We start from the raw sequence: 26,678 nt of genomic DNA on the forward strand, positions 1-26,678 counted from the left end.
AGGAGGTGGTCTATTTTGGAAGCAAGAGGCCAGGGGCACTCTTTCTTATCCCAGAATAAAGGGTGTCCTTCATGGGTCAACGCAGTTGGCAAACAGTGTCGTCTTGAAGCCCACCCCCATCCCCAAACAGATCCCAGACTTAAACCAATCTGCATACCTCCATCACATTCAATTTCACCTGAATCCCCAAATAGGAGAAATCTACATGAAATGTTTAGGGTTCGATTTGCTGGGGGGATAGGGAAGAATCCATGCCTCTGCTTGCCTCTGGTCATTCGTTTTTATGGCCGGTGAGGATATGTTTGATCCATGTTTGTAGTCAGACTGACTTAAATACTGCATTTCATTTTGGGAAATATTTAGATTTGAGAATATCCTCATTTTCTTTCTTTTTTTAAGTCGAAACCATTTAAACCCTGTGTATCTTCGTAACACAGACCGATACCCTAATCTACAACAAATGCGGACACAAATGGCACAAGGACAGAAGTAACTTACTGCTGTAACAGACTAGCTTAAAGCTGCACTATGTAACTTTCCTGTTCTACCCCGGATTTTAACCCTGTTTCTTGCTGACATTTTTACCATTGAGCAAATAGAGCCAGCCTCCCTGCTTGCTCAGGGTTATACATTGAATCTTTTTTATTATTACTATTTTTATTACAGAAAATGGTTGGGATACATATATATATATATATATATATAAATTGAATCTTGACCATCAGGTCAAAATTCGTGTCAGATCCTGTGTCTAGGCCAGACATGACCTTTGACACAATCTAAATGTCTCAATAGAAGAGCAGGGAGACAAAATACCGAGATACCACCACCCCAATTGTATCAGTTATATTGTATTAACATACGCTACTGTACAGATTGGACAACATTACATTTTTTTCATAAAAATAAGTTACATATGATGCTTTAAAGTTGGTGTAAGTGATATTTATTCGTTAAAACTGTTTTTTGTGAAAAGGCTAAGGTGAAAAAGTCTATATTCAGACAGTAAGCATAGCTATAGTGTGTCTTCTCAATTTCTCTAATAAACAGAAAACAGATTTTCAGGTGGGTTGCCAATTTCACGCTCCAGTTTCAACTTTGTCTGTTCATTTATTTGTGTCATCACTTCCAATTTCACATGTTTATTCTGTATCCTGTATGAGTTCTCTCTCCTGATTAGATCAAATTAGTAAACAATACTTAAAACGTATGTTCTGTTTACTGAAGAGCTATAGAGACAGTGAGAACAAACACAATAAGAATATAGCTATTTAACAAATAGGAAATTGCTTGCTGTAAGGCTGATGTACACTTCATAATATATACGTTGTAGTACAACCCTGTCTCTTGCCAAAAATAACTGTTATATTTCGGCGAGTGATTTAAGCTTCAACCTCAGCAAAAAGGATGAATTGGGGCGAGCTCAGCAATGCACAACTCCACTCATTTCAGTGTGTCCACAGAGAGAGACATCCTACAACACTAACTAAATCTCCCCCCCATGCATGTATTTTACTATAAAACTCCATGAAAAAGAAATCTGAGCTTGACTCCATTACTCGTGTGTTTTTCCCATGCTTTATCTTCCTTTCTCGTGGATCCACATTGTAACCGGGGGTGAAAGTTTCATGAGAGGGCAGCGGGCACGGATCCACATTTTTGCGATATCTTAAAGACACACATTATCCACAACACCTCATAATGGTGAAGTTTTATAGAGCTGGGCCTCGGTCCTACTCTGCTCTCACTGATCCACCTGAGGGTATGGGGAGAGCACAGAGAGAGAGAGAGAGAGAGAGAGAGAAAGCAGAAAGCACACAGGGAACAGGAGAAAGGGGAAATTGGGGCAGGTGGGAGCGAGAGAGATAGAAAGAGACAGAGACAAACAGTGAAGAAGGAACACTGTGAGAGAGAAAAAGAGAGAGTGACACTAACGCAGGAAGACACAGAAAGACAGATTGAACCAGAGTAAAGGACATATAGAGACACAAATTTGAAAAAGAAAGAGCGGGATTTGTGTGTGTGTGTGTGTGTGTGTGTGTGTGTGTGTGTGTGTGTGTGTGTGTGTGTGTGTGTGTGTGTGTGTGTGTGTGTGTGTGTGTGTGTGTGTGTGTGTGAGATAGAGGGAAAGAGAGCTCCCTGTCCCTGAGCGAGCCATCCCATCACTCAAGGTGCTGGCAACAGAACAAACCAGTAGAGTTATAAAGGGTGTTCCCTCGCCTGGCCCAGCAGCCTTTTACTGTCATACAGGGATCAGAGCGATGAGGACATACAGTACAGGACACACAGATGTTTGTAATAGCTCTGCATTATGAACCTTCTCATATGAAAGCACCTGGCTCTGATTTTGCCTCAAGATTGTGTATAGTATGTGCACTTGACATTGGATTTTTTTTTTTACGTGTGGAGAGTGATACTTAAACAGTTGTGGTTAGGTGGGGGGGGTTGGAGGAGGATGGGGTGGGGGGGACTCTTAAGCAAAAACAGGGCGACCCCTCGTTCAGCACGCTCGGAGACCGAATGATAATCAGGGGGTCTGGACTTCTTTTGTACATTAGAAGCTCGGTTTTCGGTGACAGGCGGTGGTAGTGTTGTTTTACAGTCAGTCTGCGCTGGAAATGCGAACCAGATGAGTTGGGCTCCGCAGTGAAATCAGCCTCCCCCGGTAATTAAAAGTGCCTGCTGTGAGCTCTGTTCTACCACCACACATGGCCCCGCATCACCGATCATCACTGCCCCTCCGCATCAAAAGGAAATGACACAGGACACAAGGCAAACCATTAGTGAGTCGATTTCCCCAACAACATCACAGAGGCATTCATTGGCCATTTGATTATCAACAGATTGTCTGCTTTTTCTCCACCTTTCCCACCAACAAGAGCGGTGGGAACATATCGACACACCCGGATTATAACCATCGGTCAGCTCAGTTAGCCCCTGTTGACTATCTGACCATAGGATATGTGTCATTTATTCAAAGAGATCTGTCCTTTCTGGTTGGGTTGAACCTCTGGAGAGCCTTTTACGTCTTGGTGTGAAGATCAAACGTGGCTTTACCGTATTAAGAATCTTCCAAAGGTGCTGAAGGCTGGACATTTTTGGAGCACCTTAGTAAAAAAAGAATTAGTTGCAGGTGCAACGCTAGGTTTGAACCCTAACCATAATCATTTCCCTTACTGTAATATAGTCCCTTTAAAAAATGTGGGTAAGTGGTATTTTGTGTGGTTTAAAAAAAAGAAAAATGAGTCTTTGGGTCAATAAAAATCCAAAAAGCAGTTATTGACTTTGAAGCCCTTTTGCCTTTTGAGGGAAACCCAAAACCAGGCCATTTCTGGTGAGCCGGGCTGGTTGAGGACGAAGAGGAAATGCACTGTGACACTAACAGGCTGGAGGAGGAAGTGTTGATGGACTGAATTAAACAAGGGGGAAAGGGCTGGGGGGGTGGGGGTCCGTGACACTAATGTTTTCCATTGACAAGACGGAAAAGCCCCCGCTGCTATGCCACACACACACACACACACACACACACACACACACACACACACACACACACACACACACACACACACACACACGAGTGCACGCACGTACACACAGACAGACGCACTGACACTAAAATGCACACAGACATATATAAGCATTCAGTCTGTCATGGCATTTGGGAACTTTTCCCATGCATTCTTGCAAGAAACACACATAAACTTTGGGTTGAAGTTTAAACTTGGATGATGATAAAAGTGTGGGATTTAAAAAATGTTTTCCTACAGTGGCCCTCAATTTCAACGTTTCATTGGATTACAGAGCCTCACCGGTGTTTCCCAGAAAACAGACTTGAAATCCAACAAAAAGCTTAATTAAAGGAATGTATCCATAAATGTGTCTAATTCATCCCCCTGGTACAAAAGAAAAATGAACGTAGCCTTAAACACATTTCAGGCTACTGTAACTCAGTACTACACACACTCTCTGTTTCCAATTACTGCTTCTAAGCTGTCTGAGCAAATGTACGGTAACTCCTAGAGGAAATATTTTACATGTCGTAGCTCTGATGGCAGGGAATTTTGCTTTAGCTGACTTTGAGTGAATAAACTGCAGCGTATGTAGAGGGGTTTCCACACAGGCAAGCAGCAATACTAAATAAACAAAAGAAATAGATACAGAGGGTGTGTTAACGTAAAACCAACCAGACGAGGAACGCATTCACGCCAGGAGCAATAAGAATGTAAATGAGGATTGTAAAAGGTGTTTTTTTTCTTCCTGAAAATGTACATTTCCTTTTAACCCATTAAAACGGGGAAAGTATAGATTTTAGCTATATATATATATATATATCAACATACGTTTTTCAGGAAACTGTTTGGATTTAGAAGCCATTTGTAGAATCAGCCTCAGGTCTTAATCGGTTAAGACATTTTTGGAGCTGAATGACCCATCAGGAGAGTCAACAATAAAGTCATTGTGGTCAAGAGCCTATCTCAGGAAAGAAAATGGTATTCTTCAGCCTTTTACTGAAGACATTCAGCATTTTACAGTACATTTATAGTTAGCAGTTAGCTAGTACTCTTAAGGCTGATTTATACTTTATTGTACAACCATGTCAATTGCAGAGAATAACTGACAGTACAACAAAGTATAAATCAGGCTTTATCCGGTTGCAATACACCATGTGCAGTTGGAAAACGAGGTTAATTTCCTACAATGCAACGTCCTGAGTGTTATAGTTATATAGTTATATAGTTATATGAGTGAAATAACAGACCCCTTTTTTCACTCTCAGAGTGAAAAGAACACTCACATTGTGCATCACTATGATTTACACTACAGCAACCAATAGTGAGAGCTAAATAGCTACAGTATAATAAAACTTGCTGTATATGCCCTGTGTATTTGGATGATTTTTGTAGAATTGTGTCAGGAAAATAAATAAACAAATACAAAGAACCAGTCTGAAAAATGTTATCCAATGATATAAAATACAAGAACTAGATCAAGTGCAGGTACATCTTCAATGTTTAATGTTAATCTATCTTAATTCAACGATGATAATGTTTACTGTTTACATCTAATGTGGCTTTCCACTGCTAAACTGAACAGGCCTCTTTCGCAGAAACAGCCACAGTGCGACAGGGGGATGATGAAAGCTTGTTTTGATCTACTCAATCTGTAAGCCACTTTTCATATTTGGATTTGAGAAGCACATGGCCTGGGAGAGGTCACTGTGGATTGGCACCAACGCCACGGCAAGCGGACCTCCCACAACTCATGTATTCATCTAATAAAGCAGGTTGGCCGAAGTTCCCCTGTTCACTCACTGGCCTGTGATAAGGCTGTCAATCATATTTCTGAAGGTCTATCTGGAAGTAGGCAGCATTAAGAGGAAATCTGGCAATGAGGTCACAAAAGCCTAAGCTTAATTTCTTAAGTTCCATACTGTACATCATTTCCCCCGCTAAGGCTGATGGAAGTATTGTTTTAAAATAGTTTGTTGGATGAAGATGATTCAGCTAAAAAGGTGCTTTTAAATGTCCCACCACAATACAAGGGTTGAATGACGTGTGTGTGTGTGTGTGTGTGTGTGTGTGTGTGTGTGTGTGTGTGTGTGTGTGTGTGTGTGTGTGTGTGTGTGTGTGTCTGTCTTATTGCATCTATGTATTATTATATGGTTTAGTACTGTATTTACTATTTATTGTCTACTGTGCATTTTCTACTTTTAATCTATACTCTGCTGGAACACCCTGAATTTCCCACTTGGCAGATTAAATTCTAATCAATCAATCAATCAATCGATCAATCAATCAATCAACCAACATAATGATAAAGAGGTCATCTCTCCCTTCTCCAGGACTGCAACACATTTCTCATAAAGATGGATATTTCAAACTGGAAGCCTCATAGTAACAGACTATGGTTGCCATTGTCTTGATCGCCTCAGTGGGCGAGGAGGTGAGTTCTGCTACCAGTGATCCTGGACTCACCTCCTTCACCTTAAGGTGTTGATCGCTTTTAGGGCCTTAAGTCTCGATGGAGGGCTTTCCCATGGAGATTAGGCGATCTGGTTTAAAGCTGTTTCAACAGGTCGCTTGTGAGGGGTCAGAGGTCAATTACATAGTAGTGCCTAATGGTAGCAAATAACGTCAATCACCTTAAACGGACCAGCGGCGAGACTTGTGCCTGACTTTGGGCTGGAATGCGGAGAATCTAGGGGTTAAGCTGGAGCCATGGAGACCAGACACAGTCTCTTGTCTCTTTCTTTCTTTCTCTCTCTCTTCTGTATCCCTACCTCTCTCACTGCCTTTCTTTTTCTCTCTTTATTCTTTGTTTCTTTCTTTTACTTTTCCCCTATTCTCTGTCATTGCCTGTTTGTATTCTCATTCCATTATCCTCTTTCTTCTCCCTCTCTCACACTCACTCACTCACTCACTCACTCACTCACACACACACACACACACACACACACACACACACACACACACACACACACACACACACACACACACACACACACACACACACACACACACACACACACACACACACACACACACACACACACACACACACACACACACACACACACACACACACAGTTACCCTCCTCAGCGCGGTACTAGTTGAGCTCACTCAAACAGTCATCTACGCACCACCTACCATCCATCTTACAGTGACCTCATTGTGAGAGATGACACACTTCTTAGGCAGCGTGGATGGAATCAAGAATATGCTGACCACATTGGTCTCTCTCTCTCACAGCTGCTTCTCTCCTTATTTGTGGCTGAGGTGAGACTGTCTGCGTTTTTGTTTTCACGCCACCTCAGCCTCGGAAACCACGTCCGCGCTACACAATATTCACCACGTCTTTCATGCAGGTCCATCCGAGTCAGTACAAAATCATTGACTGCTTCCCTAATGCACCCCTGCATGCTTGATGCCTGGTTGCAGTTTACATTATGATCAAATGCTGAACAATATATACAGTACACACACACAAAGACTTGTTTATTAATATACTTGTGAGGACATCATTTTTTTTACCCTACACACCCTGCCGAAAATAGCCGAATTACAAGCTCACAACTTGTAGATCGGCTATTGTGAGCTTATAGATATTCTATTTTTGGTGCACAACACTGGCACACAAATAAGTATAAATCAGGCATAACTCCAACCCCAACACCTAAACCTAACCTCTAAATGTTTAATCCTAACCCCAAATATTTTCCTATTTGTAAGCCTATCACTCCCCACATCTTTTTTAACCATAAAAACATAAATAAGAAAAAACATTTATCTTGTGAGGACCAGGAAAAAGGTCCTCACAATGTCTATTTCTTACTATATCTACTATACTTGTGGGGACATCTGGCCCTCACAAGTATCGTAATACAAGCGCACACACGAGCGCACACACACACACACAGTCCCATGTGTGGCAGTACATGCATGTGGACACATGTATGTATGTACAGTAGGCTATTTATCGCACTGCATGCGTGTCCATATGTTCCTGCAACAATGCCACAGAGACTCCTGCACAGCTGTTGCTACTTGGCAAATAAGGTGATCTCGACTCCCATTCTGATGGGAGTTACATTATTTGTTAAGAGCCATTCATTTATGGCCCAGCTTTGGGCAGGTAAACAAATGACGATGCTCTGTTGCCGTAACGATGTGGGTAAAGCAAAGTAAAGCAAAGTTTGTTGTTTACCCAGGGTGTCGGACTAAGCACGAAGCTTGTTTCCAGCCGGACCCTGCATGGAAGCCTTGCTCAAGGGCTATTCAGCGGTGATTCATGATCGATGTGATGAATTGGGGAATCGAACTAGGGACCCTCCGGTATCAAGGCCACCCCTCTAACCATTAGGCCACCGCTGCCACAGAGGGTGACTCATACCCACGCAGAGCCCTCACCTGGCTCCATGTGCCGTCTCTGCCAAATGAGTTCTGTCCACTGCACCAGTGTGCCCTGTCATACGCACTCTGGCTTGGCCGCAGGGTTTCTAAAAGGTTCCTGCCCGACATTAACGATGATCTTCCCTTCATGTTGTGCTCACAGTTTGGTTTTCTATGGATGTGAGGCAAAAGTATTTGGTACTTAAAGCACTGTTTCTGTCCATCCATGGCATAATTGCAGGTACTTCATGGGGAAATGTAAAATGGTTGAAAGAAATCGTACATACATTTGTTAAATGTATCAAAATTAGTCCCACAAATGTAAGAAATGTTTTTTAACTAATAGGCATAGTGTGGGGGAAAAAGCTTTAAATGAAAGAATGGCTGTAAAGGGCTTGATATACTTTGCATGTGGTGTCGCACTAGCCAATCTACAAGCTCACAAGTTGTGAGCTTGTAAATCGGCTATTTTCTGTGCGAAACACCGCCGCACAGGCACACCACCTGCTCTCTTTTTTTCCTAAAATAAAATAGAAATGACTGTTGTTATGCCTTAATGTACTAATATATATATATATATATATATATATATAGGCTACATACTGTATATCAGAAATGTAGTGACGTACTCGACGGAAAATAACAGATCTATAAGCTCACAACGCGTTGCATCTGTGAGTCCATAGACCGGCTACTTTCGGTCTGCTGTACGCCATTGTACAATGAAGTAGGCCATAAATCGGTCTTAATGGGGCTGGTACAGGTCCAGAATTACATTGACCCACGTTACAGAACAGTTCTACAGCACTGGAAACCCCCTAAATGCCTAATTTCTTTGCCAAGCTAAAAGTCCTCTGATTTAGTGACGCCTGCCCAGCTCTGCCAAACGTCACAGTCCACTTGACATGTCAGTCCACTGATTCAGTCCATACATAGGGCTGACGCTTGATTGGGTGTAATTATTTCACCCAGTAACAAATGACGTCAGCTCACCTGTATGTTAAAACTTAAACAGTGGTGTATGAATGTTCCTGGTTTGGGTCAAAACTTTTCAAGTCTTCCCATTTTATAACCACGTTTAATTCTATTTGCTTTGTCACCCTATTATGTTATGTTGCCTTATGGACATATTAGAATCTCATTATTCATCATAATGTACAATAAACATTCAGATATCTGTCTTCTTGACATTCATGTGGAGAGTAACCTACGTCGTTTCATACTACTGTGATAAAGACAACAGGGCCACACACACACACACGTACACACACACTATATTGTACCTGCAAGTTTGTTTCCATGCCTGCCTTAGTTTTCTTTTTTTAAAGTGAAATTCTTCCGCTGAGAACCGCACACGACAATCAGGGTCATTTTATGGCAACCCATCTGCTATTCACTGCGGAGTGAGATTGATGGCGCTGACCCTGAATGAGTGATTGCCACACAGAGCTCTATGTTAGTGTGACAGTGTCCAACATGCACTACACACTAATAAACCTTGGTCCATCTGGTCAGAAACAAACAAGAACACGCAACCATAAATTCTTACTCTGGATCGGGCTGGGGAATCGGAAGTGGAACTTGTTTTAAAAAAACATTGGTACTTGAATACTGTAGCTATGCATCATTAACCTGGCAGTGTTTGTGTCAAATTGCTGCCACTGAAATGATCTTTCCAATTAAGTTCTAATAATGGCATAGAGATCTTGCAAAATCATTCACAGACACTGAAACGTCTTGTACTCTTCAGTCTAGGTGACCTTTTGGCCCCCGGTGACCAGACTGGTTAACACTGACTACAGACAATGTATTCTCCCATAAATAATGCTTTAAGCACCACAGGCTCCATTGACACTCAAACGGAAGTATTCTTTATGGTCTCCAAGCACCACTGACCAAGTTTAAAGCATAGCTTAATTCTTGGGTGTTGACCTGATTAGTGGGCCACTGAATGTGTCTTGGTGGACAGGCAGCCAGGGACTGTTAACTGCAGCAAGGTGCTAAGGAGAAAGGTTAATGACCTAAACATCACACTGCCAGGACGCCTTTCAAGTTGGGCTTCATTTCTCTATATAGACTTATAAAGGTGCCTTGTAAAAAACAAAGCAACGTTTAAGTAAGTCTAATTCCTCTCTAGTCCTCTCTTCTTCACAGGCTCAAATAAACCCCAAGTTGCCGGCACGAAGGAATTTGAGCATTTCATTCGAGAGTTCCGTCTTCTTCGGTGTATGATAAACACTGTAAACTTTATATAACCACCCCGTGGTTTCTAATACGTGTCTGGTACAGTAGTCACAGGAAATGAGGTAATGAGGGCCTCTCCGAGAGCGCACACAGCATGTACAGCAATGCACTGACCCATGGAAACCCACATAGGGCCACTGAACTTAAAAGGTGAATTGGATCAGGGCCCCTACTCAGCCACTTGGCCCAAGTCCTCCTGATGAGGGCTTAGTGGTAGCAGTGAAAGCAACCTAATGAGTGATAAGTAATCAACACTATTACCCAGGCTGCACCAAAGCAGCCGAGAGCCAGCCCAGCATGCACTAAAGCCATTTTACAACATGCAGTGAAAGCTACAGTAAACTATAGCTGTGCCAGGCTAATTCAAGCATCAGTGGTTACTGATCTGCATTGAAGGCAGGGAGAAATACTGGTCGAATGTAATGACTTTTGTATAAATCTTTGGCTATTTCCAGGCCAAAGAAAATGTTTTGATTAATGAGCTGCGGTGGATTTTTTAACTTGAGTCCGTAGCCACCATCTGTGGTTCTACCTAAACGGATGACTTCACTGGCTTATTTTGGCAATAGTCCACCCCAGAACCTACTCCCGACAATCAGTGTTGGGTGCCAATACAAAGGATAATTCAAGAGCCAAAGGAGTACGGTCATAGTGAAGTAAGACACTTTGACTATATAACCATGTTACTGTAGCAGACATGTTTTCTTCCCATTGTTTTAATAGAATGACCAAGCTGCTTCAGCTTTGAAATATCAGTAATGATCCAGAGATAACTGTATTTGAAAGGTTGCAGACACTTTGGTGATGGCATTCTAATCACAGACAGATAGATAGATATTCCAATAAAATAAAATACCCCCCCCGGCCACCCCACCAACGAACACCGCCAAAGCATTAAGTCAAGACTTTTGGGATTTGCGCCGACTAACACTAAAACCCTGTTCACCTATTAACACTCTCAAGAATTCCTATACAGCTTATGGTCAGCCCATATGATCAATACATGTATGTTTATCTTTATTTGTATAGTCCAAACTGTATTGGTCTCTGTAGCGCATATATTGTTTATTTTCTTCATTCAGACATTACCTGCCCTACATAATTTCCAGACTTCTTGTACAAACCAGAGTTCAAAAGTTCAAAACAGGGCAGGATCTATTGTTTAGACACACTAAGCAACTTATGGACTTATAGAACTGTAATCCTTTGTGTGTAATTGATGTAATGAATAAAGTAAAACAGAGAGGGTCTAATCTTTTGATCCCTGGAATACTACAAGCTCCTTGAAATACTGCAGTACTTAATTTCTTTCCCTTGATGTTGAGTCGCTGCCGTAAATCTGCAGTTCTTTAAAATTCTTTATCAACCTGTCAGCGCGGAATCAAATGAAAGTAAACCCAGCACACGAGCATGAGTGCGGGGAGCGTCTGTGATGTATCACACTGCGTGCCTTGAGATGAGATCTCCCGTTAAGTGGTGGGTGGGCTGGTGAACGTACCCGGCTCTCTGGCATGTTAAGAGAGATTGGGTTTCATAAGACGATCGGTCGCTTAATTCATCTGTTTATCTCAATGTAAAGCTGTGAGCGAAAAAGGACGAGTGAGACGTATGGGTTCACCCCCTCCCTCTTTTCCTCCTACTTTGCCTCCTACATATTCCTCCTCACCAGACTTTTTTGGCCTGATGCATCATCACAACGACCTCTCACATGCCATCAACTAAACCTAACACTGTTTATCTAAGATTCACCATTACCATCTAACCTCCCTTAAGATGTAACAAATGTTCCAAACTTTTCCAAAATTTCTTCCGCTATTTTCAAACAGCCAAAGTATAAAATAGGGCTTAAAGGGATATTTCACTTTCAAAAAAACTTTTGGTCATTTTATGGTCTACTCAGGCTTTAGTGAGCCCTCCAGACCGTTTTTAAGTTGCTTTATTCAGTATTTAGATATTTGATATTCATTTTACCAGCCACGCCCCCTTCCTATACAAACCCATTATAACTTAAAACTCAATTTTTAACCTGTTTAACCATCAAAAACACCCGTCCTTGATTCTGGTGACTCACCCTGCCCTCCTAATGTGTGAGGGGGCCGTGTTTTTTTGATTACTTTTTTCATTTATTTTTAATATTTTTTTTTGGAAAATGAAAAAATTCAATACAAAAAATATATATTAAAAATAAATGAAAAAAGTAATCAAAAAAACACGGCCCCCTCACGCATTAGGAGGGCAGGGTGAGTCACCAGAACCAAGGATGGGTGTTTTTGATGGTTAAACAGGTTAAAAATTGAGTTTTAAGTTATAATGGGTTTGTATAGGAAGGGGGCGTGGCTGGTAAAATGAATATCAAATATCTAAATACTGAATAAAGCAACTTAAAAACGGTCTGGAGGGCTCACTAAAGCCTGAGTAGACCATAAAATGACCAAAAGTTTTTTTGAAAGTGAAATATCCCTTTAAGTGGTTAAAAAAAGAAACTTTGAATCAATTTGTCATATTTACTTTTCCCCAAAAAAAGAACGAAGTCATCACATTGGATCGTGCAATCATCCAAGCAGACGCAGGGCTGATACTCTGCAGCTGCTGGGCTGCAGATGTGTAATGGACAATGCGGAGGAGCGGCCGGTGCCAGGTTTGGTTTCAAGCCATGGTGACGGTTTATGTTGGCTCTCAGTCAGGACCCAGTCACTGTCAAGCTCCTCTTTCAAAGCTTCTTATTTCTTTTCTTTCTTTCTTTTTTAAGTACTTTTGATTTCACCCCTACCCACCCACACATCCACCAACCGGACCACCCCCATACAGTTTTTAAAATGCTGGTATGTTAAATATTTCATGGTTTTACCAGCTATTTCTGTTATTTACATGAGGGGACATTTTCCCAGCTAAGTGCTTGAAGCTGCAGGGAACTGTTGACTTATAGTGCCACCTTCTGGTAGAATCTAGGCCTTCTGGTTAGGGTTTCTTTCTAGATAAAGAACAAATGACCGATACTACAATATATGCACTACTGTATTTTAATAGATAAAAAGTTATAGAACACTGGTAACGATAGAATGATTATTATTCACAAAACATCCAATGACATATGACTATTGCCATGACACTGGAACTGGTTCAGTTAACTGCTATAAGAGAATTGTACATGAAGCGACTATCACTACTCTTTGTTTTTTGGAGTCTTACTGGGTTTGTAGATTGTATAGCACATGTAAAAGCAAAACAGAGATGGCAAGTTGTTCCTCTGGGCTTCCTCAATGTCACTATGAGTCCATAGATCCCATAATTATATCCACAAAGTGGGTTTACCTCCACTGTTTGCTAGCACTGTCCTATGTCGTCATAGTCATCTTCTGTGGAGGAATCATTGGAATCAGGACTCACAGGAGAATACAGTGGGTCACCCTGTTCACTGTCTTCATCTGTCACTCCTAATAGTTGGCACAGGACAATCATTAAATGCAAAGACAAAAAAGAAATAGGAAATAAAATCAGATCAATTCAAGCTCAAACACATAATAGTGGGAGCACTTGTAAATAAAACATGAACACATTTATAAATAGAAACTATAAAATAATTTCACAATGACTTTTTTTTTGTTTATTAGATGACATAAATCGTTTATTCACCTGGATCCTGACAGTTAATTATCTGGCTTTCGGAGTGGAGCTGGTCATTGTTGAAGCTGGGTGTTTCTGTTATCCCTGCACAGAGAATCCACACATTCACAACCCATCATGTTAAGTTTGGATGTTTACTGATTGCCTGACAGGGAAATTCGTCAAATAGCTCCGGATCCCCAATGGCACGATGACCAACTGAACAAAACTTGTTTGAAAGATTCAGCAATCATATATGTGGACGGTGTGGTCTGGTCATGATTTTAGTGTTCTAACAGATTATTTCCCCAAACCTCCCCTTGAGGTAATTGATTAACCAGGCCCAATCCTGACAACCTTTACTTCAGAGGGTTAACAGCTACACTCCCCCTGCTAACATTAAAGTGAGAGAGTGTGTGTGTGTGTGTGTGTGTGTGTGTGTGTGTGTGTGTGTGTGTGTGTGTGTGTGTGTGTGTGCGTGTGTGCGCTTGTGTGTGCGTGTGTGCGCTTGTGCGCGTGTGTGTGCGTGCGTGCGTGCGTGCGTGTACATGCGTATGTGTGGGGGGGGGGGGTTCAAGTGTTTATGTTATCAGGTGCAGTAATGGCTAATAAAGCACTGCCAAAAGATACAAACTATGAAAAGAAGCATTAAAAAATATATTTGAGCATTTAAAAGAATACAACATTAAGAATGTTTTTGCAGATTGTTGGACACATCCCACGGAACCCCAAACATATTTTTGTGTGTGATTTGATAGAAAAATAATCTTACCAGGAGTTTCCATACACGCCACATCTCCGTTTTCATAGCATTCCCCAGAGGAGGTACTGGACGAATCAAATGAGTCCTCTGCAACAAAAACAAATACCGTTTGTCTGTGGTTATACTATCAGTCAACCAATAGACCCCTTAACAGACGACGTCATACTGGCTGCGTGCAGCCAGTATGCGCGCAACGAAACCCATTATATCAGGTCTCGTTAGGACGCGTCTCACTAGCCAACACACACAAGAGGGGGTTGGGGTGTGCTGAAACCAGTGCACCCCGAAACAGGTTGGGAATTGATTGCGTGAAACAATCACCTGTGCGTCCAGGCTCAATGTTAGTAAACAAATAATTGGTCTATGGTTGTTGTTTCTCCGTATAATGTATGCTGATATGGTTTTGATATGGGGGTAAACATATTACCACTTGGGTTTTGGATTGGATTTCTTAAAACTCCAGAATAGTCGTCCATCAGAGAACTGTTATTGTGACTTGTGAGGAATCCAGGCACACCATTTCTGGCCTCAGCAGCTGAAAGGACATCATAATGTTTGTATATATACACAGTATATGACATTAAGATGTAATTGATGATTTATACCAAACCGTGGAATTAACTTTGTCATTCAGGTTGATTTTTTGTTTAGATTTGGGATGTCAGAAAATCTAAATTTCTATTTCTATTTATACAGACAACGACTTATTCACCATTTTTACATTTGTTAATCTGATTGACTGACAGAAACTGTAGCTCTTGCTCCAGGGGTAATTCGGATGCAACGTTCTAACGCTTAATTTAAGCACGACAAGAATTGCAGGTCTACAAGGTCACCACGTGTAGCTTCCACAACAGGTTGTGAGCATGTAGATCGACTATTTTTGCGAGACACTGTCATATGAATCGGGCTTAAAACTGTTCAGTCTAGTCGCAAATCTTTAGCCTGAACTAGGCTTTACCTTCCTCAGAGAGGCTGTTGAGGGCCGAAGCTGTCAAAGGGTTCCTCGTGTCCTGTCTGTATCGCGAATCTGGATGGCACATGACACATCTTAATTTTAATTGGGATAAGCTAAGGCGTTCAGACACACAAAGCACAGCACCAGTAGCTAATATAATGTAGGTATAATTTTGGAAAGAACAATTTTTTTTTGAAAATGATGACACAGTAGCAAGATGATAAAGTAGGTGAAAAACAAACAGACATTAGGAAGGAAATAAAATAATGTAGCTCACTCCGAAAGGTGGATAAGTGGACAGATGGTTCATTGCTTGGGTCACATTGCTCATAGTCTGTGTCTAGTGATGTGCTGTCAGCGCTACTAAGCTGGGTCCAAAGATGTCTGGGATCGGAAGTGACTTTATAAAACAAAAACGAGGGGGGGAAAATTAAATCACTAGATGAGGTGACTATAGATGGTTAGTACATGCACACAAGTTTAAATTGACAGGTACACTTAGAACATTCATCTCCATGGGAGTGAATCCCACTGAGCGAATCCCACTCCGCTCAAGCAGGGCGTGGTACGTCGCTCGGGCGAGCGGCCCGCTCCAAAAATGGGGGCGAGCGTGATTTGGGGTGAGCGTTCCGGTTACCAGCAGAACAGCAGAATAAGTTTACAGTCTTAAATCAGCAGTGATGTGACCCAAACTAAGCAGTTAATTGTTAGAGTCATGCAGCAGAACTGACACGTCCTCCTGTAACCCAGGAAAGATCACATAGGATAGATAGGAATTAGGAAAGGAAATAAGAGTGTGTGTTTTTTTTTTTTTTTTTTTTTTTTACCCAGGGTAGTAGCTGAGCACAAGTGCTCATTTTCAGCAACGCCCTGCACATAGAAACACACAGACAGACAGACACATTAAAACCTGGGAGCTGACTAGTACAACCACAGTCTTATACTGTTGGCCACTACGCAGCTCCACTGGAGCAGTTGGGGTTCAGTGCCTTGCTCAAGGGCACTTCAGTGGTGTTGGGGAAGTGGTGAATATTCACTTCCCCACCCAGATTTCTCCTGCCGGTCCGGGGATTCGAACCGGCAACCTTCCGAGAACGAGGGCGCTCATCTAACCTTTAGGCCACCACCGCCCCAAACGTGTGCGCGTGTGTGAGAGAGAGAGAATACTAATTACGGTACTAATTGTGTGTGAAAAAACTACTTTTTCACAGATTTTATACAATTCCATACCATGTTTGTGATTTATCAAAACAATGTAGTTTGATAATGATTACATAACTACACACATTTTCATTAATTGTCTATCCTACAGTATTTGAAATTTCTGTAAATACCAATGGTGAACAATGTAATTTGTCTTCATATTATTTGAAAAGACTTATCTAGAACAGGGGTTTTCAACAGGTGGTTCGTGGACCACTGGTGGTCAGTGAAGGTATTGCATGTGGTCCCCATGCATTTTAATGTAGGTAATGTAGGATTTATTTAATTTATCATATCATTTATTATACAATTTATTATTGTCTCCGCCAGGAGAGTTTGTTTTCACTTTCCGTCAGCCAAGCAAACATTGGTCGAGCCTCACGTGACACTTGACAATACGGTGAAATAGTGTGATCTGATTGGCTAGTGACATATAACAGGCTATAAATACATGTGTCACTTTGGAAGAGTCTTTGCCTCTTTCAAAGTGAGGTAAGACAGGAATAATCACAAAATGGCTGAGAAATGGCGGATACTGTAACAATTGGATAGGACACTTACACAGACAGGACAGATAGGACACTTACACAGACAGGACGGATAGGACACTTACATAGACAGGAGGGATAGGACACTTATACAGACAGGACGGATAGGACACTTATACAGACAGGACGGATAGGACAGTTATACAGTAACTCCAGGTGGGGATACCAGTTTTATCCAACTAAGGTTTGGATAAAACAGACAGATAGGACACGGATAGGACACTTGTGTCATGTTACTATGACACAGTAACATGTTCTAATTAGAACATAAGAATTAGAACATTCCCAACATTCCCAACACAAGTCTGCTGGCGGAGACTTGTGCTCCGAGGAGCACTTTTTCTAGTTTACTATGTATTTAGTTGCTTATCTTATGTCTGCTCACTCATACATGATACAAATCAGTATATCAGTTAACATACGTTTAATGGAAGGATGGATAAAGTACGTTTTTTGAGCTCTGGACCGCTAGCATATTTCAGTTAAATAATGCCTTGGCTTGATCACAACAGTGGTCCCCATGCAGGTTGATTCTTAGTCAGGGTGGTGGTCCCTGGTTCACAATCAGTTGAAACCCCCTGATCTAGAAGATCTCTATAAATCAGGATTTTCGCATGCAATGCTTCCTGCCATCGTTTCAATATGAACAGCACCAATTACCATTACCTATGATCCTAGATTACTATTTCTATACATTACTATTTCTATACCTTGGTATTGTCCTTTCTTACTGTAAGTCGCTCAGGATTAAGAGTGTCTGCTAAATGCCTAAATTGTAAAGTCTATCAAGTCTAACCATCATCATTGACTCACCAGTTCCCTCCACTGGATTGGTAGTGACCTTGACAAGGTCAACGGGTTCTCGGTAGTCATTAGCCTGATGTACAGGGCTCATCTGTAGGCTGGTGTGTCTCTGTTGAACTATGTGAGCTACAGCAAAAACAATGGACATGGTTGATCTGATATTTCCGCTATTTTCAAAAATATTTTAAAAAAAATGAATTATTTTCATAATAAAACCACCAATTTATATATTTTGTCTGTACTCAAAGTCAAAATTTTGAATTTCTTTACATTTTTGGGGTCGAACATTTTCACCTATAATGACATGCCCAAAATAGGGACGCCAGGTTGAAAGTAGTTCATGGTTTCATGAGAAGTGTATTTATCTCAAATATAGTGCTTAGTAGCCCATAACATAACATATCATGAGGTTCAATCAAAGTGGTGAGATTGTTCATGTGGAAGTCAGAAGGACAAACCATTTCTTCTTCTGTGACTGTGACACAGCACAAAATTTACAATCAGAGCGATGAGGAGAATAAATGTCAATGTGATGCATCCGAGCATCTCTGGAGACAAGGATGCGAGACTGTGAAACCAGCTTTCAATTGGACGGTCTGTAGTTGTGTCAGCTGGGAGAGATACACAGTACATAAATGAACAGGTCACAAATCATAAAATGATTTATTATGCTTGTAAATTATAATAGACATCAAGCTAGTACATGGTGTTACAAATCTGGGTCCATGAGTAGTTAATAGTTAACATTATTACTTAGCTTACAGGCCCAGTTCATCTTACTTATAGGGTAAGGTAACTAGATGGGTGGTGTTTAAATAGTTATAATCTGAGTTCTCTCATATACATAGGAGGAAAATAGTTATAGCTAGCTTGTCAATAACAGAGGAATAACGTAAAAAAAAGCAGTATACCAAAATGAGAATACATTTGTCTAAAATAAAATTAGTTGAAATTTGTTTGGTTCTGCCAAAGTAGGATAGAACAATGTTTAAAAGGTACTAATTCTATTAGACATGGTTCAGGCAAGTAAAATGTTTACCAGTCATCCAAGTGGTTATTAATGATGTATCAGGTGTGGTGGCCACTACAGCAAACCCAAGAGAACCTGTATGATGAATGTGAGATTTATGCAGAAATCAGTGCACCATATTTAGTTGGATAATGGAAAAATGCAAACAACGGCAACCATCACACAAGTACTCAAAAGCAAGCTGTGGAGCAGTAAAGTGAATTTTGTCATCTCCGACTGATTTATACTTGGTGTCGCACACCGGAAATAGCAGGTCTACTAGCTAAGTGGTTATCAACCTTTTCAGGCCGCGAACCCCGGAAATAATCATATTTGAACTGGGGACCCCCCCAAGATAAATCATATTTGAACAGGAGACCGCCCAAAATAATCATATTTGAACAGGGTACCGCCACCGCACTTGGAATTGTAGGAACTGAGGCATTACATTTAGTTTGACTCAGTTCCCACAGATGAATATTGTGAAAATAGCAGATCTACTGTACAAGCTCAGTTGTGAGCTTGTAGATCGGCTATTTTCAAAATGTTTGCCTTTTTCTTGTTATGTGACAATTTGACCAATGTTTGACTAGTTTTTTATAGTATAGTTGATGATTACTTTTTCATTTCTTTAGGTATTAAAAAGGTCTTAATAGTTATTAAATTGTCACTTCAATGTCATCTGGGGACCCCGCCTAAAATCATGTGGGAACCCCCCTGCGGATCCCGACCCACAGGTTGAGAACCACTGCACTAGCTCACAACACAGTACAACTTACAAGAGTTATTATGTAACATAACATACCAACTGGCATACTAACCAGTACAAATAAGACCTGCTGCCTTAGAGTCGCGGCAGAGGATTTTGTTGTTGACATATTCCGCACATTCCCAAAGATCCTTGTGCTCGTTCTCACACATATAGAACCACAATGATTGGTTGTTGTGTGTCAAGGGCGGATGGAACTGTTTGTACTGTTGTGCCTCTTCCCCACAGCTCAACATGGAACACACCATGGAGGCTTCCTCTTTACCCCAGCAGTTGTCACAGACCGTTCCCCAAGTTCCGTTACGGTGGATCTCCACTTTACCAGAGCAGCGATCAGCGCCTCCAGTCAGCCTCACCGCTCTCATCTCTGCACACAGACGTACCGTAGGAGGAGTTCAATAGGGAGATACTTTAGAAAGATAAGACCATTAAACAAGAATCAACATACCAAACATATGCTTGCTTGCTTGTCTGTCTATACTATGGAATTATATATATATTTTTTGCCTTGTAAAACAATCTATGTATTTTATTATTTAAAAAAGGTTCATCCATGCACACCTATACTGTAAAACATGGCTCTGTTCTCATAACATTGTTCTGTCTGTATAAATGAACTTCGAACTGAACCCGCATTGCCTGCATTTTACAGTACATTATTAAAGTATTACAATTATGTGTGGGGGAGTATACATTACCTGAGCACACCACCCCAGCATCTTCCTTGTGCCCACAATCATGGCTCTCTTCTACAGTTGGGCACGCCCACAGGTTCCCCTCAGCACCAGTACAGTTCAGTTCATCCAGATAGAGAGAACCACTGCCCTGGGGAAAGGACCCGCCCTGCCCAGTCACATTCAGGGCATAGCCACAGTCGAGCTGGGCACAGACCACATGACCCTCGCTCAGGTCCCATTGGTCGTCACACACTGTTCCCCACTGACCTTGTTTTGACAGCTCCACCCGACCAGCACAGCGGTCCACTCCGCCTGCTAGCCGTACAAGCTGGTGGTCTGTGGGCACACACAGAAGTAAGGGAGAATGGGCCAAATCACTTTATGTTTGGCATGTGTCTGTAATCAATAGCCGTATTTCACATGCAAACCACTTTAGCAGATAAGCAGTGTGCAACACACAAAGAGACATCCTTACCACAAACAACTTTCGAGATTGCAGTGCAATTTCCTTCTATGGTCTTAGAACAATTCAGAAGTTGACGATCCTGGTGCACACAACCCTGGAGGCAGGTGGCATTGGTTGATGAGATGTTTTCCTTCAGGTTACTAAATCCACCACAGCCAAGATCATGGCAGATCTGTTCAGTCAGTGTGTCTCTGGTCTCCGGTGTAAGTGGCAACAAAACACTATCACCACTTCCATGACTAAGAGACCAAGAACACTTGTTGATGATGATCTGTAGGACAACATGTGACTCAGCAGCTGTGGAGAAATAGAACGACGAGTTTAATGCTATTTCAGGGACCACCACCCTGACTACAAATCAACCTGGGGACCACTGTGTTGGGTGGGGATATGGACTATGATTAGTGCTTTGGTAACACTTGCTATGCATCCCATGTCTATTCATCCCACTGTTTCTCAACCAATAGTCCAGACTACCGTACTAGTGGTCCATCCATGGCATAATTAGGCCTGCAGGTGGTCCATGGGGAAATGTTTTAAAATGTAAATACATAAATAAAATACCTTTTTTAAATGTATTAAAATTATATTTAATAAGTCCATCAAATGTAAGAAATTATTTGAATTAATAGGCGTGGTGTGGGAGAAAAAGCTTGCTATTAAATAATGACCGTTAATGGCTTGATTTAATTTGTTGCGCGATACTAAAACAAATTTCAATCATCAATTATTTCAATTATCAAGCTCAGGCATTATTTAACTGAAGAATTTGCAAGTGGTCCAGAGCTCAAAAAAGGGTTGAGAACCACTGATCTATTCCTATCCCACGGTTACCCTTATTCCATTCTCTTACTTTATCCAACCTTCCACTAAACTCATGTTAACTTATATATTGATTTGTATCTTATGTATGAGTGAGCAGACACATGCGATTATATGGGCACATTTCCTCATAATGATGACTCAACCAGGCAATCCGGTACACTTCCCCTTCTTGAGATTTTCGGTGGAATTTCTTGACCTCCCACTACCCAGTACCTGACAACATTCATGCATCATCATAGGTCACCAGGTCATTTAGTGCACTGTTCCAAGTGGAAGAAAATATTCACTTTCACTTTCCTACATTACTAAATGGTCAGGGACCACATGCAATACCTTCACGGGCCACCAGTGGTCCATGGACCACCAAAGGTCCACGGACCCCCGTTGAAAACCCCTGTATTAGAGGGTCTGGAGTGGACTTGATTTTGAGTTGTGTGGCATTATTTGAGAGACAGTTGATTCTGAACATGTGTGTGTATACATGTAGTATATATGTTACAGGGAAATTGAAAAAGGAGCGCTCGTTTTCACCCCCCAGGCAATTCTGTAGAACCAACACAAGAGGGCAATGCAAGCCACACTAGACACTAGAGCCCCCCACCACACACACACACACACACACGCGCGCGCGCGCACGCACATGCACACACAGGCACGAGCGTGCGCACATATGCACACATTTGTGTCGTGGATAGTAACCCATGAAAAGATCTATTCTCCCCCTATCGGTTTACGACTCGGACGGCGCTGATCCGACTAGCAGACCATCAGCCGGTGGGCGCGGGCACTCACGCCTGGAGGCGCTCGGGCACGCCTCCTCGGCCTCATGCTCTGCTGAGTCGGCACGCCTACGTGATGGACAATAACTATTATCACGTGTGCGTGTGAACGCGTGTTCAGCATCATCATTGATGCAGTCGAAGTGCATTGGGAAAATATCAGTGAAAAACCCCTTAAGCGTAATCACTGCAAAATGCTGCATTACATGCCAAAGGTTGCGGCACCGAGGTCATGCCTTGCTACAATATCTCAGTTTCACTTGCACCTTGCATTTGCTCTCCAACCTCCTCCACATCCTGTGACACAGTTACAGGTTGAATCTGCACAGAGTGAGGTCAGGTTGTGGCTTAACTAAATGCAAGCAGATTGAAGCGCTGCACCAAATGCTTTTGTGTTTGGGCGGGATGAATAGGCATGGGAGAGAATATTATTTTAGTTTATTACAGTGGATTGATAGAGCAAATGTATCACTTACCACTAAATTCACCATTTAGCGTCGCATGATCACCATCTCCTTCCATCTGAAGGGTAGTTTGGCCTGTTTGAGATGTGGGGTTAAATGATTAATTAAACAAGGGAAATTACACTTCATGCAGCCACTAAGTCAACTCTTCACAACCAATGTCATTTTGACATCACTTCATGAGTCAAGTGGCTATTGAAGTGTGATTTGTTGGAGGGTTGCAGGCTGTTGTAGCACAATGCCATGTACTGTAATGTCTGACATGGTAAACCTCTAACACATCACCGACCGCATGGGTGCACCACCACATGTGGGACTTCTTCAAAATAACCACTTGACCAAGAGTCTTCCTTGGTAAAATGGTATTCAGTGCATTCATGCAATGTGGATAAAACCACACCACCAACATATTGAAAGTAACAGCATTTATACTCAGCTGCAGGATGCTGACCAGTGTTTAAGACTGGCTCCTTGATTCATGCCTGCTTTTGAACACCAAAAAGGCTGTGTGCATGATGTTCACAAAGAGGCGGGGGGGGACTTGAATTGGTAACATAGTTCAAGTACCTCGGAGTCATCCTGGACTCAACCCTAACCTTTAAAAGTGACATGACATCAAGAAAATCTCCAACACTGTCAACTTTAACTTGCAAAATGTCAAACAAATTAGGCCTTTTCTAACAGTTGGAGCTACCAGGACGTACTTGCACTGTATGATCTTCTCTCACATGGAGTACTGTTACACAAATTGGTCTTGCACAGGTGTGACGACAGTCACGACACTCAAGCCCCTAACAGCTCGGTAGTACAAGGGCTGTCACCAGAGGGGATTGTGAGGTGCAGTCTAGACGCACAGCCTTTACGCAAAATTCCTTTTCCGTTCAAGTGAGGTCAGGCCACAACCTGACCTCACTCTGTTACAAATAACATAAGAGTGTCCTTTACAGCTTGTAAGGTCCAACTAAAAGGATGGTTCATGGACAATCAAACATGTGATTTTTTGTATTTTTAAATACCAGTCTCTGGTATTTTAGGTAAAAACTAGGCCTTTTTTACTGTTGCTTTTTTCTCTTTGGTTTGTACTTAGTAATGTTTATATGTGCTCTTTTTGTGATGTTGCTTGTTTTTTGTATGGGGACTACGGATGGAAAGTAGCATTCTTGCTAAATCCGGCGTTTTTACATTGCATTATAAGTGTGGTGTTCATATGTGCTGTCCCTCCAAAATAAACATATACATTTCATTTTGATATTGTAAAATATTATGCTTTATACTACTCAAATGAGGAATCACAAATTGTAGTAAAACATCACAAAGTATATCATGGCACAAAGGTAGAATGATTCTTTTCAAGGTAAAATCCAATTGACAGGCTCAAAGGTAGGACAGATGACAGTCATTAAGGTTCTTAGCTCAAAGTTCTTTATTCTCAAATACCATCTTCCTGCTTGCCATGCCTGACTCAAACCATGTGTAACGTACATGAAACTTGTTCTGGTTTCGGAACCTCTTTGCCTGAGTTCTTGTAAAGTACTGCCACAAGGAAATAAGAAGAGACCAGACATGTCATGACATGTGATGTGGTGATGACTGACTTATCCTGTGTGCATCAATTAGCTCGAAGCACAGCAGGTGTGTAGTTACAACTAGCTCTAATCTAAATAGTTGGCCCGACAACTAACCCTATCCTCACACTAACCTAATGGTCGGAATAATGGGATGTCGGAATTATGAGCGGACCCCACTCAAGGTGGTTCCAGAACCATTACAACAACCAGCGCCCTATGCCAGCGCCCAGTAGAGCTCTGCCTCCGCCATATTGGAGCGAGATCGACGTCCGGTTGCTTAACAAACCATTAAAAGGACATGCAGTGCAAACAAACAAAAAAACATGGTTTTATTCAATTTTACTGTCATATACAGTATTTTAATGCTTCTACAGAACTGGTCTGTGTTATTTTTATTTGTTTGTCCATCTCTGGGACAGCTACATTTGGAATGGGAAATGTATTTGTCTCATTAGTAACAATGCAGCAGGGGTGAACAAAGCTAAGGGAACTTGGAAAGACATCTCATGTCATGACAAACCACAAATCATATGTTTAGTATACATATCTGGATAAAGTGCTGTCATCAGTATTTTATTCGTCTCATAGCAACAACTGCAAAGCTTTGGTGAACAAAGGGAACTTGGAAAGACACTTTCATTCTGACAAACCTCAAATCATTTGACCTTACATGTGTACCTTACATGGAACTTGTTCTGGATTCGGAATTTCTTTGCCTGAGTTGTAAAGTACTTGTAAGTGCCACAAGGAAATAAGAAGAGACAAGACATGATGCAGTGATGGCTCATTTATCCTGTGTGCATCAATTAGCTCGATGCACAACAGGTGTGTAGTTACAACTAGCTCTGAGTCTAATTAGTTTGACTCATGCCAGGAGGTGTACTTAAACCGGCCACCATGATTCCAACAGGTGACATTTGGAGTTGGAGCATTTACATTGAATTAGAGACTGACAGACTTTTAAAGATATTACACCTAAATAAGTTTTAAATCAATGTAGGGCTTACAGATTGGCATCAGAAAATTAATGTACACATATGCTGGTAAAGCCCTGGGGACTCTATAGCCTCCTTAAAAATTGTTCCATCATTCAAGGTTTCATTAATCTCTCTTGCTGTTCCATAAAACTGAGCTGTACAATATTATAGAAATACTGTAACATGTGAATGAATATATTTAAAGGGAAGGGAAGTGGCAGCAATGCAACTATTACGGATTCCAACCACGATAAAACTTCACAAAGAAGAAGAGGAACAAGTTACTGTAACTTAACCTAATTGATAGAGGAGCATTATTCATATGACATTATTGTCAATATATAGTATAACTGCTAATTAAGTTTCATTCTGAATAGCGATAGCAAAAACAATATATAGTTGGACATTTTAAATTCATAATTCATACTGTATGAGTCAACATTTTATGTAAAAGTTCAAATGTATGCCAGTACATACATGATGGTGATTTAAAATTATCTGGATAATTTATTTTAAGGAAATAGAACAAGATACACAAATATCTGCATATAGCATTACAAAATGATGTTCTAAATTAGACCACAAGCACACAGAATCAAATTTTGTCAAATGAACCATTAATGAATGCCTCTAAAATACAAAATGTTAAAATGTATAAAACCAATTGTCATTACCTTCACAATGATAGACCACTTGGACAATCATAATAAAATTAATCAGCTTCATTTTGTGGGTAATTAAGATAAAAGGTCTCCAACTGCTCTCCATCTCCTTACAATTGAAACCAACTAGAGTGTTAAGATTATGTTAAGATACTGTAAGTGTTAGTTGCTGCCGACCACCAACTGTGGCTTCCTGTGTTATTGTGTGTTGTTTTATGATATCACATCCAGCACTTCCCATATGGCATGAGCTACAACTGCAAGAGAGGAAATGAGGCCATGCATCTCTAATTGACACCCTGCTAATGTATCAGGATGCAACCCAAATGTATACATTGGAATTATTAGGCCTACTTGAAATGTTATAATGAACAACATACATATAATACAACGTGTGAATAGTAAGGACTGATTAGTGTGTTGTTAATGAAAATTAAATAAATGAAAGGAAAACTGGGGTCAGTTGTAA

General features: G+C 41.2%; 1 protein-coding gene across 2 annotated transcripts; it reads right to left on the reverse strand.

Moving 5' to 3' along the window:
• Window positions 1-13,144: 13,144 nt before the first annotated feature.
• LOC311061290 (T-cell differentiation antigen CD6-like) lies at window positions 13,145-26,368 on the reverse strand. Of its 2 annotated transcripts, XM_084079865.1 has the most exons (15): window positions 26,222-26,368; window positions 25,254-25,286; window positions 23,015-23,077; window positions 20,944-21,231; window positions 20,490-20,804; window positions 19,844-20,158; window positions 19,053-19,118; window positions 18,472-18,624; window positions 18,023-18,139; window positions 15,736-15,858; window positions 15,462-15,530; window positions 14,928-15,035; window positions 14,510-14,587; window positions 13,768-13,842; window positions 13,145-13,568 (listed from the first exon to the last, which is right to left on the reverse strand). In XM_084079865.1, exons 1-15 carry the CDS (start codon window positions 26,313-26,315, stop codon window positions 13,459-13,461), a joined length of 2,007 nt encoding a protein of 668 aa, XP_083935991.1. In that variant the 5' UTR covers window positions 26,316-26,368; the 3' UTR covers window positions 13,145-13,458. The 2 variants fall into 2 exon arrangements, with proteins under 2 accessions (XP_083935991.1, XP_083935992.1); XM_084079866.1 differs by lacking the exon at window positions 25,254-25,286.
• Window positions 26,369-26,678: the final 310 nt, after the last annotated feature.

The sequence above is a fragment of the Gymnoscopelus microlampas genome, assembly GCF_963454915.1.
Source record: "Gymnoscopelus microlampas genome assembly, chromosome: 15".
In the NCBI taxonomy this organism is placed as follows: Eukaryota; Metazoa; Chordata; class Actinopteri; order Myctophiformes; family Myctophidae; genus Gymnoscopelus; species Gymnoscopelus microlampas.